This window comes from Melanotaenia boesemani, chromosome 4, assembly GCF_017639745.1.
Source record: "Melanotaenia boesemani isolate fMelBoe1 chromosome 4, fMelBoe1.pri, whole genome shotgun sequence".
NCBI lineage: Eukaryota > Metazoa > Chordata > Actinopteri > Atheriniformes > Melanotaeniidae > Melanotaenia > Melanotaenia boesemani.
The window spans coordinates 28935711-28948728 of NC_055685.1; the positions used below are offsets into that span (position 1 = coordinate 28935711).

A 13018-nucleotide genomic window follows, 5' to 3' on the forward strand; every position below is an offset into this window, starting at 1 on the left:
TTATCCATTCATTTGGAGTAACTGTTTTTCCTTAGTGTTGTTTCTCTCACCGAGCCCATGCAGGAGTCCTTTGCATCAACCCAAATAGAGTCTGATACCAGTTCACCTGAATTAGTGTGGTAGTAAGCTACGATGCGGAATGATGGCAACATTTCTTTGGTAATCCTAAGCATCTGCACAATCTGGTTCAGACCTTGGTTTTGGTATCGCACATGTTTCACCAGTTGACCTCTGCTCAAGATCTGGAAAAACAGAATTACACATCAGTACACACATACGAATGAAAGTTCGGTGGTGGGCGGAGAGGCCATGGGCGCGGATTGGCTGCCTGCCCCAGGGCAGCTGTGGCTACACATGTAGCTTACCATCACCAGGTATAAGTGAGGACTGAATGAATAATGGATACATTGTAAAGCACTTTGGGTGACTAGAAAAGGGCTATATAAATCTAACACATTATTATTATTAATATTATGAATATATGCCAATAAAAAAGCACATGAATCGTTGGCGGCTGCAAAGCATCCCTCACCAGGTAAGTAATATCTTTTTGACCTTCTGGGTTGTTGATGATTAGGGTCATTTTTATGTCTTGTCCTATTTCGACCTCAGCTGCATCCACACCTGCATTTACATTTCACAGTTAGTGCTAGATATAGAAAAGGAGGATTGTTGACAGGTATAAGTTATTGAAGAACAGGTGATATCTTTTAAGAAAATAACTTACTTATGTGGAGGTAACTCTTGCTTCCGCTGTGATATGGGTAGGCATCCATGGTGGCAGTTGCTTGCCTGTTAGATTCAAGTCCAGGTTTATCCGTCTTAGCCTGTAATTAAAGGCACATAAAGTTAAAGAGATGTTTTATTTATATATATTTTATATATTATTATATTATTTATATTATTTTTTACTCAATTTGTGCCTTTTGTTGCAAATAAGATTTTTATGGTTACTTTCCCAGTCTTGAAATACCTCTCTTGTCAGCAATGTAGACATACAGAGGTATTTATTGAGATGTGAAAGCTTTGTTCTAGTGAAGCTTAGTCAACTACATTTGTATAGTAATTAATTTCATTTACAAATTGGATTTTCAAACACAAAAATACTAACAAGTTTCATAAGTTAGAATAAAAGCTAACCAACACTAGCTGATGACAAAATGGGTAACAATGAAATTGAAAAAGAAAAAAAAAAAAAAGAGATTCCTTGAAAACATACTGTAATTCCCAGTTTGTCTGTGTTTAACTCCGAATTAATGGTAAGTCTTGCAATGCCATTGGATTGTGTGTTAGCTTTAACTGATCCAGGCTCGACCACGACACAAATGCTATTTGCTGGAGACCCATCAGGATTCAGAACTTCAACCTAACATAAGGAGAACATCAATAGAGTTGTAAGACAATATCTGACTGACAATATCTGTTTTTAAACTACATTTGAAAATAACTACTCAGTCATTTGCAACAATGAGTAAACAATGCATGTAGATGTATTTTATGTAGATGTATGTCAGCACTTTACCATGACATCAAATGACATTCCTGGTTTGAAATACTTAGGCGTTTTTGTGAAAGTGATGGTGTAGGGCGATGTGACGATCTTGATGCCTCTCAGCTCTGCCTCTCCCATTTCACCACCTGTTAGTGGTAAATGTACATCACAGTTTTTTAATGCAACTTAAAAATTTAATAATTTCATGTAACAGGCATGAGAAAAGAAAACAAGAACAGGCAATTTGTCATAGTCAAGTAGTCAAAAGCAGCCACTGTTGACATCATTATGTTTAAAATTTAATCTTTTAATAGAGAACTGCAGAAGAAAAACTTTTACATATTGTACAATTTTCTAGAAAAATTGCGTATTTCCTACGAGTAATAATGTACACATTTTATATTCTGTCCTGAGATATTGATTCTGCATGTCAGTATCTTCTACAAGTCTTCTGCTTTAAGACATTACATCTTTACTTGTCCATTATCTTAAAGATTAATAGTATGTTTAGGCTGTTGTCAGTTAACACACCAAACCAACACTTTCTTTATGTTCTAAATCATCACTAGATCAATCAAAACAAGAATAAAGTATTATACCTTGTACAAACAAACTTTATATAATATTTTTTTATGTTCTGTCTTCTCACTGGCTCCATAGATAATGTTTTTACATACATCAAAACACAAAATTCTGCATATAAAATTTCAAAATATATTTCTGTTGGTTTCTTTCATCCACACATGTTCATGTAAATTGCAAACTAAATAATCCTGCCTAAACCCATTGATTTTGTTTGTATAGCTATATATTATTGTATGGCACATTTCATTTGTCCTGTACATGAAATGTGCTATACAAATAAACTGCCTTGCCTTGCCTTACTATATATTTGGCGTTTCAGCAATATTTTGGAACATTTTTAAAAGATTTTTTACATTTTACACATACAACCTATTAATCTTGTTTTTAAAGTCTAAAAACCAACAAAAACACTCTTAAGTAATATAAAGTAATATAATGGCTTACAAATAACTAGAATGTTATTTTTTTTATCAATGAATAAATGAATGAGTGAATTCACTGGAAGCACTCAATGATTGTGGGCATTATTTTTTAATAAGAAGCTCTAACGGCAAAATCTCCCCACTGTTAAGAATCCTTTAAAAAATTCCTGGATCACCCTCAAAATCTAATCACTTGTTCCTTTTTCGACTTCTGAAAATGTAATAAAAATCCATAACTTTTTGAGTTATGTTGCTTACAGACACACAGACAAACCAGCACCACCAAAAACATTAACCACTGCCGTGGAGGAAGTATTGAATAAATAAATGAATATTTAGATTAGCTGGAGACTATCTAACTTGCGAGCCGAGAGAAGAACACACTCGTCTTTCTTACCGCTGTCTGTCAGCACATTGACGGTAACGTAAATGGAGCTCCCCACAAGGTCATTGATTTGTGGGAAGGTCTGAGTGATATGTTCCTTCTTCAGTGTGACTTCCCCTGTACCTTTATAGATCTACAACGTAAAAAATAATTTACCACATAGAATTTCTTTTTTATAAATATGTACATTATAATTTAAAACTAGGATTGTTTTCATATGACATAGGACGTAAGACATATGATCAAAAGCAACTGGTAACCAAACATATAAATCTAAAGTAGAATATCATGCTTACTGGAACTCTCTGAAGTGAGCCTGGAAAGGCCTTTTTGTTTCCTTCAGTCATACACCCAAATACGGCATAGGCTGTTCCATCCACGTCTTTACCAAACACATACCTAGATACATAAAAGAAAAGTCAAATTTTAATAAATAAAAAATAGACCAATCTGATTTATGTTTTTTTTTTTGTTGTTGTTTTCTTTTGTTTTGTTTTTTGTTTTTCCAAAGTACTAATTAAGCTTAGTTTTGAAATCTACAAAACAAAAACATTTACTCACGTAGCTTGGATAGTGATGGTTAGTTCAGCGCTGTCCACATAGAAGAAGGGGCTTTCAGGCGGAGTTGACAATTTGACTTCAAAACTGGGAAGAACTGTGAAATAATGTACATTTTTTTGGTGAGTCTACTTAAACAAAAATAGCATTAGTTTATTGGTGTAAGAGATTTAAAAGAACTCACCGTATTCTTTGACTTCAAACTCTGAATAGAAGGCCAGATGTGGGTTGCTTTGGAACTTTGCCACCACCTTCCAATTTCCCATGCTACACACATGCAGAAAAGAAACATATTTTATGTCCATTGAAATGCTGATGAGCAAATTTTCAGAGACTTCCACAATTTGTAAAGTACCCCACCTGACAACTTCAGGAAGTGTGAAACTTTCAGAGTGCATCCCTTTTTCCAGTGAGACAATGTCAGATTTAATCACAATGCCTTTAGAGGTCTAAAAGTAAAAATAAAAAAAAACAAAATATTGTAGCTGGTAACAATACTGCTTCTTGTATGACGTGGTGCTTCTTCGTTCCATGGTACTGTATCACATGGTATTGGCTCCATAGTTTTCCATTTTATGTAACCAAATCTATCCTATACCTTTTTGAACTACCTGGTACCGTGGTTCTGAGTGAGTCATTATCATACACTGACACACTGCAGAGTAATGATTGACCAGAGAATCATCATCTCTGAATATAAATAAATGTCTACAGCTGCACACACACGGTAACACACCTCCTTTTTGCAGGAAGTTGCTTGAAAGTTGTTTTGTATGATTTATGGAGGCGTACTGAGTCTTATTTGACAGTCCCATGTAATGAAAAAACACCATTAGTCAAAAATTCTAGGTTCAATATTGAGAAATTATATTTACTTTTTGATGCCTTTGACACTTTGTTTCTTCACTGAAACCTTAATACTGAACCTAATTATATATATTCTGACTTCAATACCTCTATTTCAACCTTTAGTGAATTGTCCGATTCGACTTGGCTGCCCTTCTCCACAGGCTCCATGCTAGGCTGCAGTGCAAAAACCCTGTAATGGACTGTTAAAGAGACAGAAAGAAGCAAGTTGACTTCTATAGAACAGCTCAGTCTTTGTAATTGATTATTTTCAGAGAAATGTTTTCTGATTTTTCTCTGGTTTTGTTAAGCCACTTCACACTTTATTATGGTTTCCTCAATAGAATACACTCTTCTCGGTCTGTCCCATCCTCACTTGTGTCAGCTGTTGTGCACCTCATCCTCTGCACTTGCTCCACTAACATGATTCTGTTGATAGTCTCAAACACTGGTGGCAGGTAAGTCGCTGGTGGCAGGTAAGTGACGCTAATGCTGTAGGTGACGTAGTTCCGGGGGAGACGGCAGATTCAAACTAGGCGCGCCAAAACATTTCTACTTTCATTCGATTGTATTTTGTGCCAACTTAATCAAAATATTCTTTAAAGTAGGACTATAGTGTCTTTAAAAGGTACACTCTGGAGCACAGCGGGGAGGATTTGGCCAGCCTGACAGATTTTATAGATCGTTGTTACGATAGAATCGTCATGGGGAAACCAAACAACACCTCCACCCCCTCCACCTCATCCAAGTCCAAGAGACAGCGAAATGAGGATTCACCTGGAGCTATTTCACCAACGGGGAACGACTCAACAGATGTTCTGATCTCCATAGATAAGAAACTCAGTAGTTTTGATGCGCGTTTGAGTCTGGTAGAAATTCTCCACAAGGAGTTCCAGGCGCTACGTGAATCATTAGAATTCAGCCAGAAGCAGGTGGAAAGTCTGGCTGCAGAAAATGCCGGTCTCAGAGAGACTGTAAAATCAAAATAAGAAGATTAAGGAAACGGTGATCGATCTGCAGGCGCGGAGCATGAGAGAGAACCTGGTATTTGCAGGGATTCCAGAGCAGACGGAGGAGGACCCCGAGACCACGGTGAAAAACTTCATCAAAACCCACCTGAAGCTCCCGGAGGAAACGGTGAAAAACATCTTTCACAGAGTCCATCGGCTCGGCGGGAGGAAACCCGGGTCCAGCAGACCAAGACCCATAGTAGCGAAGTTCGTCAGCTTCAAACAGAAGGAGCAGGTGAAGAACCAGGGCCGCGAACTGAAGGGGACCAACTTCGGAGTAAACGACCAATATCCGAGAGAGATTCTGGACCGACGGAGAGTCCTGTTTCCCATCAGGAGGAAATCGATCGCCGATGGCGCTCGCGCTGTCATCGCGGTGGATAAACTGTTTATTAATGGACAACTGTACCGCGACCCGGACATCACTCCGTGGCTCTTCTGATCCCAGGTGCTGTAAGTCAATCTCTCCAAATGATCACTCTTAACTCGCCATTATAGATCACTGACAGTAGAACACACTGCTCGTCTCACCACAGCCTCTACACCTAGATCGATGTATTTTTTTCTGTTTTACCACTCTTCTCACTTTTCACTATCTTTCTATTTCACGTCTTCACTGTTAATTGTAATCCAGCTCGTAATATCAGCAGCGCACGCAACACCGTCAGGACGCACAGCCGCACCATACATGATACATATAAACACTCGCGTTTACTGTATGAGAGAACACGCATTAAGGTAGACTACATATACGGACATTTAACATACGGACAAACGCGCGCAATCAGGCTGCATGCAAACACGCGCGAACACGCAGAGGGGTGCACAAAGACACACGCGTCAGTAACATGCATGAAGCATTAAACCGTTCACAATAACCATGTTAAAAATCGTCTGTTGGAATGTACATGGAGCCGGTTCCAGGGAGAAGAGGTTGAAGATCTTTAATAAATTACAGGAGCTGCAGGCCGACATTGTCTTACTACAAGAGACTCATCTAACAAACTCAACCATAGATCTTCTTAAAACAGCTCAGTTTCCTCATGTTTACTCAGCTTGTTACAATTCTAGGCAGAGAGGAGTAGCTACTCTTATTAATAAGAGACTAAATTTTGACATAGATAGCACAGTAGTGGATCCGGAAGGCAGATTTCTGATAACTTTATTATCTATTTGTAATATCAAATTATGTATTACCAATGTGTACGGCCCCAATGCAGATGATCCCTCCTTTTTCCACTCCCTGTTTGCTACACTCCAGAATTATTCAGATAACAGAATAGTGCTAGCTGGTGATTTTAATGTAGTCTTGACTGAACAAGATCGCTGCAGCACATCAGGTAGTCATCGAGTCTGGCAGTCGTCAGAAACTATCAAACAGTACATGAAGGATTTTGGTCTTTGCGATGCTTGGCGCTCTCACCATCCTAAACTAAGAGAATACACCTTCTTCTCTTCAGTTCACCACTCCTTCTCTAGAATAGATTATATTTTAAATAGTAACTCACTAATGGGCGACATTTCAGAGACTCAGATACATCCAATCAGCATCAGCGATCACGCACCAGTTTCATTCAGTCTGAGAAACAAAAATAATAAACCGATTGGTAAAAGCTGGAGATTTAACACCTCTTTATTGAAAGATCCTGAGTTTATTGATTATTTTAAAAAAGAATGGTCAATTTATATAGAAAAAAATGACATGCCTGAAACTTCAGCGTGTCTCCTTTGGGAAGCAGGAAAAGCAGTAATGCGAGGGAAAATAATTTCCTTCTCCTCACATAAGAAGAAGAAGGAAACAGCAAGAGTTTTAGAATTAGAACTCAGGATTAAATCATTGGAGGAGGCTTATCGCATTTCCCCCGAAGAGCACACAATGAATAATATAAGGAAAACTAAATTGCAGCTTAAAGAAATTATAGATAAAAAAACACAGTTTTTAGTGCAAAGACTTCGCTTGGAGAACTTTGAACATAGTAACAAATCTGGAAAGTTTTTAGCAAATCAACTAAAAACAAACAAGGAGAAAACAACAATCTCCTCTGTTAAAGATCAAGACGGAAACATCAGCCATGACCCAGACAAGATAAATGACACGTTTAGAAGCTTCTATAAAACATTATATGAATCACAGATTAATCCAACAGATGAACATATTGAACAATTTTTAAACAACATTAATCTACCAAAACTAAAAAATGAAAATAAAATAAATTTAGATGCACCTATTACTGTAGATGAACTCCACGAAGCTCTCCAACATATGCCCAACAATAAAGCCCCGGGTCCAGATGGTTACTCAGCAGAATTTTACAAGGAATTCTGGACAACGCTAGCTCTTACATTTTATAATATGTTGTTAGAAATACAGGAAAAACAAAAAATACCGCAAAATATGAACTTAGCTAATATAACACTATTGCTAAAACCAGGCAAAGACCCCACACTTCCATCCAGTTACCGTCCCATATCTTTAATAAATGTAGACCTGAAAATAATTAGTAAAGCTCTTGCCAGAAGGATAGAAAAAATAACCCCTCTTATAATACATCCGGACCAGACAGGTTTTATAAAAGGTCGACATTCATCTACTAACACGCGTAGACTAATTAACCTCATAGATTACTCTACTTTACATAATCTAGAATCCACAATCATTTCTCTAGATGCAGAAAAAGCCTTCGACAGGGTAAACTGGAAGTTTCTATTTGCAACACTAGACAAATTTGGGTTTGGACCTGCTTTCATAGAGTGGATTAAAATATTATATAATAACCCAAATGCATGTGTGAAAACCAACGATCAAACTTCTCCAAGCTTCCGCTTACAGAGAGGCACCAGACAGGGCTGCCCACTCTCCCCCTCACTTTTTGCCATATTCATAGAGCCGTTAGCAGCTGCTATTAGACAAAATATAGAAATTAAAGGAATCCAGGGCAAAAATATAGAACATAAAATAAGTCTTTATGCAGATGATGTATTACTCTTCCTTCAGAACTCACAAACATCACTCTCTGAGACAATCACAGTTATTAATAAGTTCTCATCAATATCTGATTATTCTATTAACTGGTCTAAGACTACAGCCATGTCCATCAACTGTGACCTACAAAACATCCCTAATATCAAAATACAGACAGGAAACATTAGATATTTAGGTATAAATATTTCCCCCAGATTATCAGATTTAACAAAATTAAACTATGTTCAGCTACTAAAAACAATAGAAGATGATCTCTTACGGTGGAGGCGCTTACCCATCTCACTAATGGGGAGAGTTGCCACCATTAAGATGATGATTCTACCTAAAGTTAATTATTTATTTTCAATGATACCCACTAAACCCTCCACCAGTTGGTTTAAATCTCTGGACTCTTTCATATCTAAGTTTCTTTGGAAAAACAAGCCGTCACGTATCAGTCTTAAAACCTTACAGCAGACTAAAGATAGAGGAGGACTGGACCTACCAAACTTTAATCACTACTTTATAGCTAACAGGCTGCAGTACATCTCAAAGTGGCTCAAACCCAGTTATCTGGATGAGCCGTGGCTAGATGGGGAGCAGGCTTTGTGTGAGGACTTAGTCATCTCTGACCTGCCGTTCATCAGCTCAACCATTAAACCATATAAGTGCTTTAAAAGCCTTAACATCCGTTTTTCCTTAATGGCTTGGTGGGAATTCTGTAAGATAACCAGATCTTCCCTCTTTCCATGTAGACTTACACCCATCTGGAACAACCCTGACATCCTGCAGAACAAAAAGATGATAAACTTCACTCAATGGAAGACTAAAGCAATACAACAGTTAGGACAGATAATAGAAAATGGAAACTTTGTATCTTTCAACACAATTGTCTCACAGTATGGAATCAACAGCAATAAATTCTTAGAGTACCACCAACTAAAATCAATTATATGTAAGAAGTATACCCCTGTACAGTTAGACTTGCAGCTTCCTGTCAGAATAGCAGAATTCTTGAATCTTAATACTCCAAAATTATTATCAAAAATATATAGATTACTTGCAAAGCTAGAAGACAGGATATCTCTCCCAACTTCAAAATGGGAAGACGATTTATCTAATAACTTTGATCAGAAAAGATGGTCACAAATATGTTTAAACACGTTTAAAATGACTCAGAATTCAAATATACAACTAATACAATTCAAAATTCTCCATAGAACTCATTATACAGGACACAGGATGTTCAGGATGGGCCTTTCACCATCAGATATCTGCCCACACTGCTCTGAGAACACTTCTGATAGCTACATCCATGCGCTGTGGTCCTGCACACCTGTCCAAAGGTTCTGGATTAAGGTGTGTGAAGATCTCTCAAAATGGTTTAAAACCAGTTTTTCTGCAAACCCCACACTTTGCCTACTGGGCGACCTGGGTGACACTAACATAGGAATACACTCCATAAACTTGGTCCTCGCAGTCTTATGCATCGCAAAGAAAACTATTCTTGTGAACTGGAAAGATAAGAATAATTTGTCTATCCAGCAGTTTAGAAATCTCCTGTTAGATCACATCAGCATTGAGACAATGTCTGCCTCCTCCAGGAACCAATCAGATGACTTTCATTCCCTCTGGTCCCCTGTGACTGGCTACATCACCTAATGTAGGTGGAGGATTGCGGCTTCGCTGGGATGGGGGTGGATATGGGTGGGGGGTCCCTGGTGGCTTCGGGTCTCCGGTTGTCTCCTGGGTGGGGATCTCGGCTGCTCCGCTGCTGGGTCGGCTGGGGGTTCCGGTCTGGGCGGGTGGCATTGGGTGGGCCCCGGGGTGGGGCTGCCTCGTGGCGGTGGGGGGTGGCTGCCGGGGTGCCTGGGTCGGTGTCTGTCGGCCCCTGGCCGGGTGGCCGGTCGGGCCCGGGGTGGGCCGGGTGGGGGCCCCGGGCTCTGGGGTGTCGGGTCTCCCCCCTCTCCTGGGGGTGGGGGGTCTGCCGCTGCTGGGGGGGGCTGGGCCCGTCCGGATGTGCCGTGCCGGGGGTTGGTCCGTGCCCTGGTGCTTGGTCGCAGCCCCGGAACCTGGGTGGGGGTGTGTTTGTATATAGGTGGGTGTGTATGTGTGTGTGTCTGTAGGTATGCTGGTGTGTGGGTGGGTGTAGAGGGATGTGTGTGCTGTATGTGTGTGTGGGTGTGTATAAAGGTCTAGGTGTGTGCGTGTATGTGTGTGTGAGTGGTGTGCGGGTGTGTGTGTGGAGGTCTATGTGGGATGTGTGTGTGGGTGTGTGTGAAGGTGTGTATATATGAGTGTGTGCACGTGGAGGTCGAGGTGTGTGTGGAGGAGTGAAGGAGTGGGTGGAGGCGTGAGTATGTATGGAGGTGCTTGTGTGTATATGCAGGTATGTATGTGAGTGCGTGTGTAGTGGTGTATGTGTATGGAGGGGTATGAGAGTGTGTGTGTATGTGGGCACCGGTGTGTGTGTTTATAGGTATGTGCGTGAAGTGTGTGTGTGGAGGTATGTGCACGTATTGAGGTGTTGGTGTATAGAGGTGTGTGAGAGGGTGTGTGAGTGGCTGGGGGAAAAAAAAAAAAAAAAAAAAAAAAAAAAAGAGTGTGTGTGCGTTTGCAGGGGGTTAGGACGTGTCCTCTGGGGGGCGCCCTGGCCGGGTGTTGGGGGCGTGGGCCTGGGGTTCCCTTCCTTTGCCTCGCCCCCCTCCCACTCAGAAAGAGGAAAGTGGCCCCTTGGGCTGGTGGCTGGCCCCTGGGGGGGTTCGTGGCATGCCTGGGTTGGGGTGCCTGCTCCGGGCCTGTGACGCCCTTCGGGGCCGGCGGGGGACGGGGGTGCCCTAAGCCACTGGCGGGTCGTCTTCCAGGGGGGAGGCTTACTCCCCTCTGGACCTACATCTCCTGACCCCTCCCCTCCCCCACTCTTCACTACATACACAGGTAGGGCTGTGGGAGGTGTGCTTGTTGCGCTGGGCGGGGCAGGGGGGTCATCATAGTGGCCCCGTTGCTTCGCCGAGCAGCAGCATGCCTCCCAGCTTTTAATTCCACTTAGTCACTGAGCACAAATAACATTTGCAACATACAAACACGTTTTGGGGGGTGGAACATGCGAGGTCAGGTGGGTGGGACTGCTCAGGTGGCCCCGCCCCCTCCTCAATGCAGTTACTGCCCCCCAATTTTAACCCTCTTTTTTTAATTGCAAACAGCACATAATATATTCCATCACTAGTGGGGGAGGGAGGGGGGATGGGGTCTTCAGGCGCCCCGGTCTCCATGGATGGCCCGGGGGCGGGGCGGGCCGGGTGGCCTGTCGCGTTGGCCCGGGGCGTAGGCGGGCTGTCCCGGGGGGTTTTGGCTGCTGGCCCTGGGGGGAAGGTGCTGTTTTGGGGGTGGGGAGTGGGGGGCGGGGTGGGGGGGTGGGGGCCTGGCTCGTGTCTCCTCGCCTCCTGGCTGGGGCTGTCCCCCCGCGGCGTGGGGTGGCGGGAGGATGGTGGTGGGGGGATGGTGTTTGTGTGTGTGTGTGTTGGGGGGGTGGGAGAGGGGTGTGGGTGTGGGGGGATGGGTGGTGGAGGGATGGTGTGTGGGAGGGTGGGGTGTGTGGAGGTGGATGCGTGGTGTGTGGGAGGGGGGGTGGTGTGGGTGTGGGAGGATGAATGGTGGAGGGATGATGTATGTGTGGGAGGATGGGGTATGTGTGGGAGAATGTATGGTGCAGGGATGGGGGAGTGTGTGGGAGGATGGATGGTGGAAGGATGGTGTGTGTGCGGGAGGATGGATGGTGTATGGGAGGGAGGATGGTGTGTGTGTGGGGGAGTGGTGTATGTTTGGGAGAGTGGGTGATGGAGGGGTGGTGTGTGTGTGTGGGAGGATGGGGTACGTGAAGGTGGATGTTTGGTGTAGGAGAGGGAGGACGGTGTATGTGTAGGAGAATGATGTATGTGTGGGAGGATGGGTAGTGGAAGGATGGTGTGTGTGTGTGTGTGTGGGAGGTGTGAAGGTGGATGAATGGTGTATGAGAGGGAGGATGGTGTATGTGTGGGAGGATGAGTGGTGGAGGGATGATGTGTGTGTGGGAGGATGGGGTAGGTGTGGGAGAGTGTATGGTGGAAGGATGGTGAGTGTGTGGGAGGAAGGATGGTGTGTGTGTGGAAGGATGGGTGGTGGAAGGATGGTGTGTGTGTGTGGGAGGACAGAGTATGTGAGGGTTGAATGGTGTATGCATGAGGGTGAATGGAGGAGTGGAAGGAGAGTGTGTGTGTTTGTGTGTGTGTGTGTTGGTCTGGGGGGGGGGCAGGACTGGTTCTCGGGGTGTGCGGCTGGGCGCTGGGGTGTGGGGCTGGCCTCTGGTGGTGGCCGTCTGAGCGGGCCGGGTCCCCCCGGGTGGCGTGCTGGCCCTCGGCCTGTGGGGGAGGGGGGTGTCCCTGCGCTCCTGGGCCCGGGCCCTCTGCCCCATCTGTCCCGGGCGGCCGGTGCCCGGGGGGGTCGGGGACTGCTGGCCTCGGCCCGCCGGGGCCGGTGCCCTGTGTCCGCGGGGCGGCTCCTGCTGGGGTCTCCTGCTGCTGCCTTCCTGGGCGGGCGAGTGGTCGTCTCTGTGGACCGGTCGGGATCTGTTGCCTGCGGGGGGGCTGGTGGCCTGGGTCTCGGGACCGCTGGCCTGACTCTGGCCTCTGTTCAAGTGAGGTGGCATCTGCATGATCACTCTGCATGGTCACTCCTTCCTGAACGTCTCCACACAGTCTTTGCGTCGCCGTGTGGCCGAGT

The 13018-nt window shown here is 43.7% G+C and overlaps 1 protein-coding gene across 1 annotated transcript in view; it reads right to left on the reverse strand.

Annotated features, from left to right (window-relative positions):
* Positions 1–13018, reverse strand: part of LOC121637832 (complement C3-like) — a 42658-nt gene that overhangs the window by 25757 nt on the left and 3883 nt on the right. Inside the window, exons 4-14 of the mRNA XM_041982137.1 lie at positions 4397–4491; positions 3803–3891; positions 3627–3709; positions 3446–3539; positions 3181–3283; positions 2897–3017; positions 1523–1638; positions 1220–1366; positions 728–827; positions 533–624; positions 51–242 (exon numbers count right to left, since the gene is read on the reverse strand). Coding sequence (XP_041838071.1) covers positions 51–242; positions 533–624; positions 728–827; positions 1220–1366; positions 1523–1638; positions 2897–3017; positions 3181–3283; positions 3446–3539; positions 3627–3709; positions 3803–3891; positions 4397–4491 — 1232 coding nt within the window. The remainder of the gene's footprint in view (positions 1–50; positions 243–532; positions 625–727; positions 828–1219; positions 1367–1522; positions 1639–2896; positions 3018–3180; positions 3284–3445; positions 3540–3626; positions 3710–3802; positions 3892–4396; positions 4492–13018) is intronic.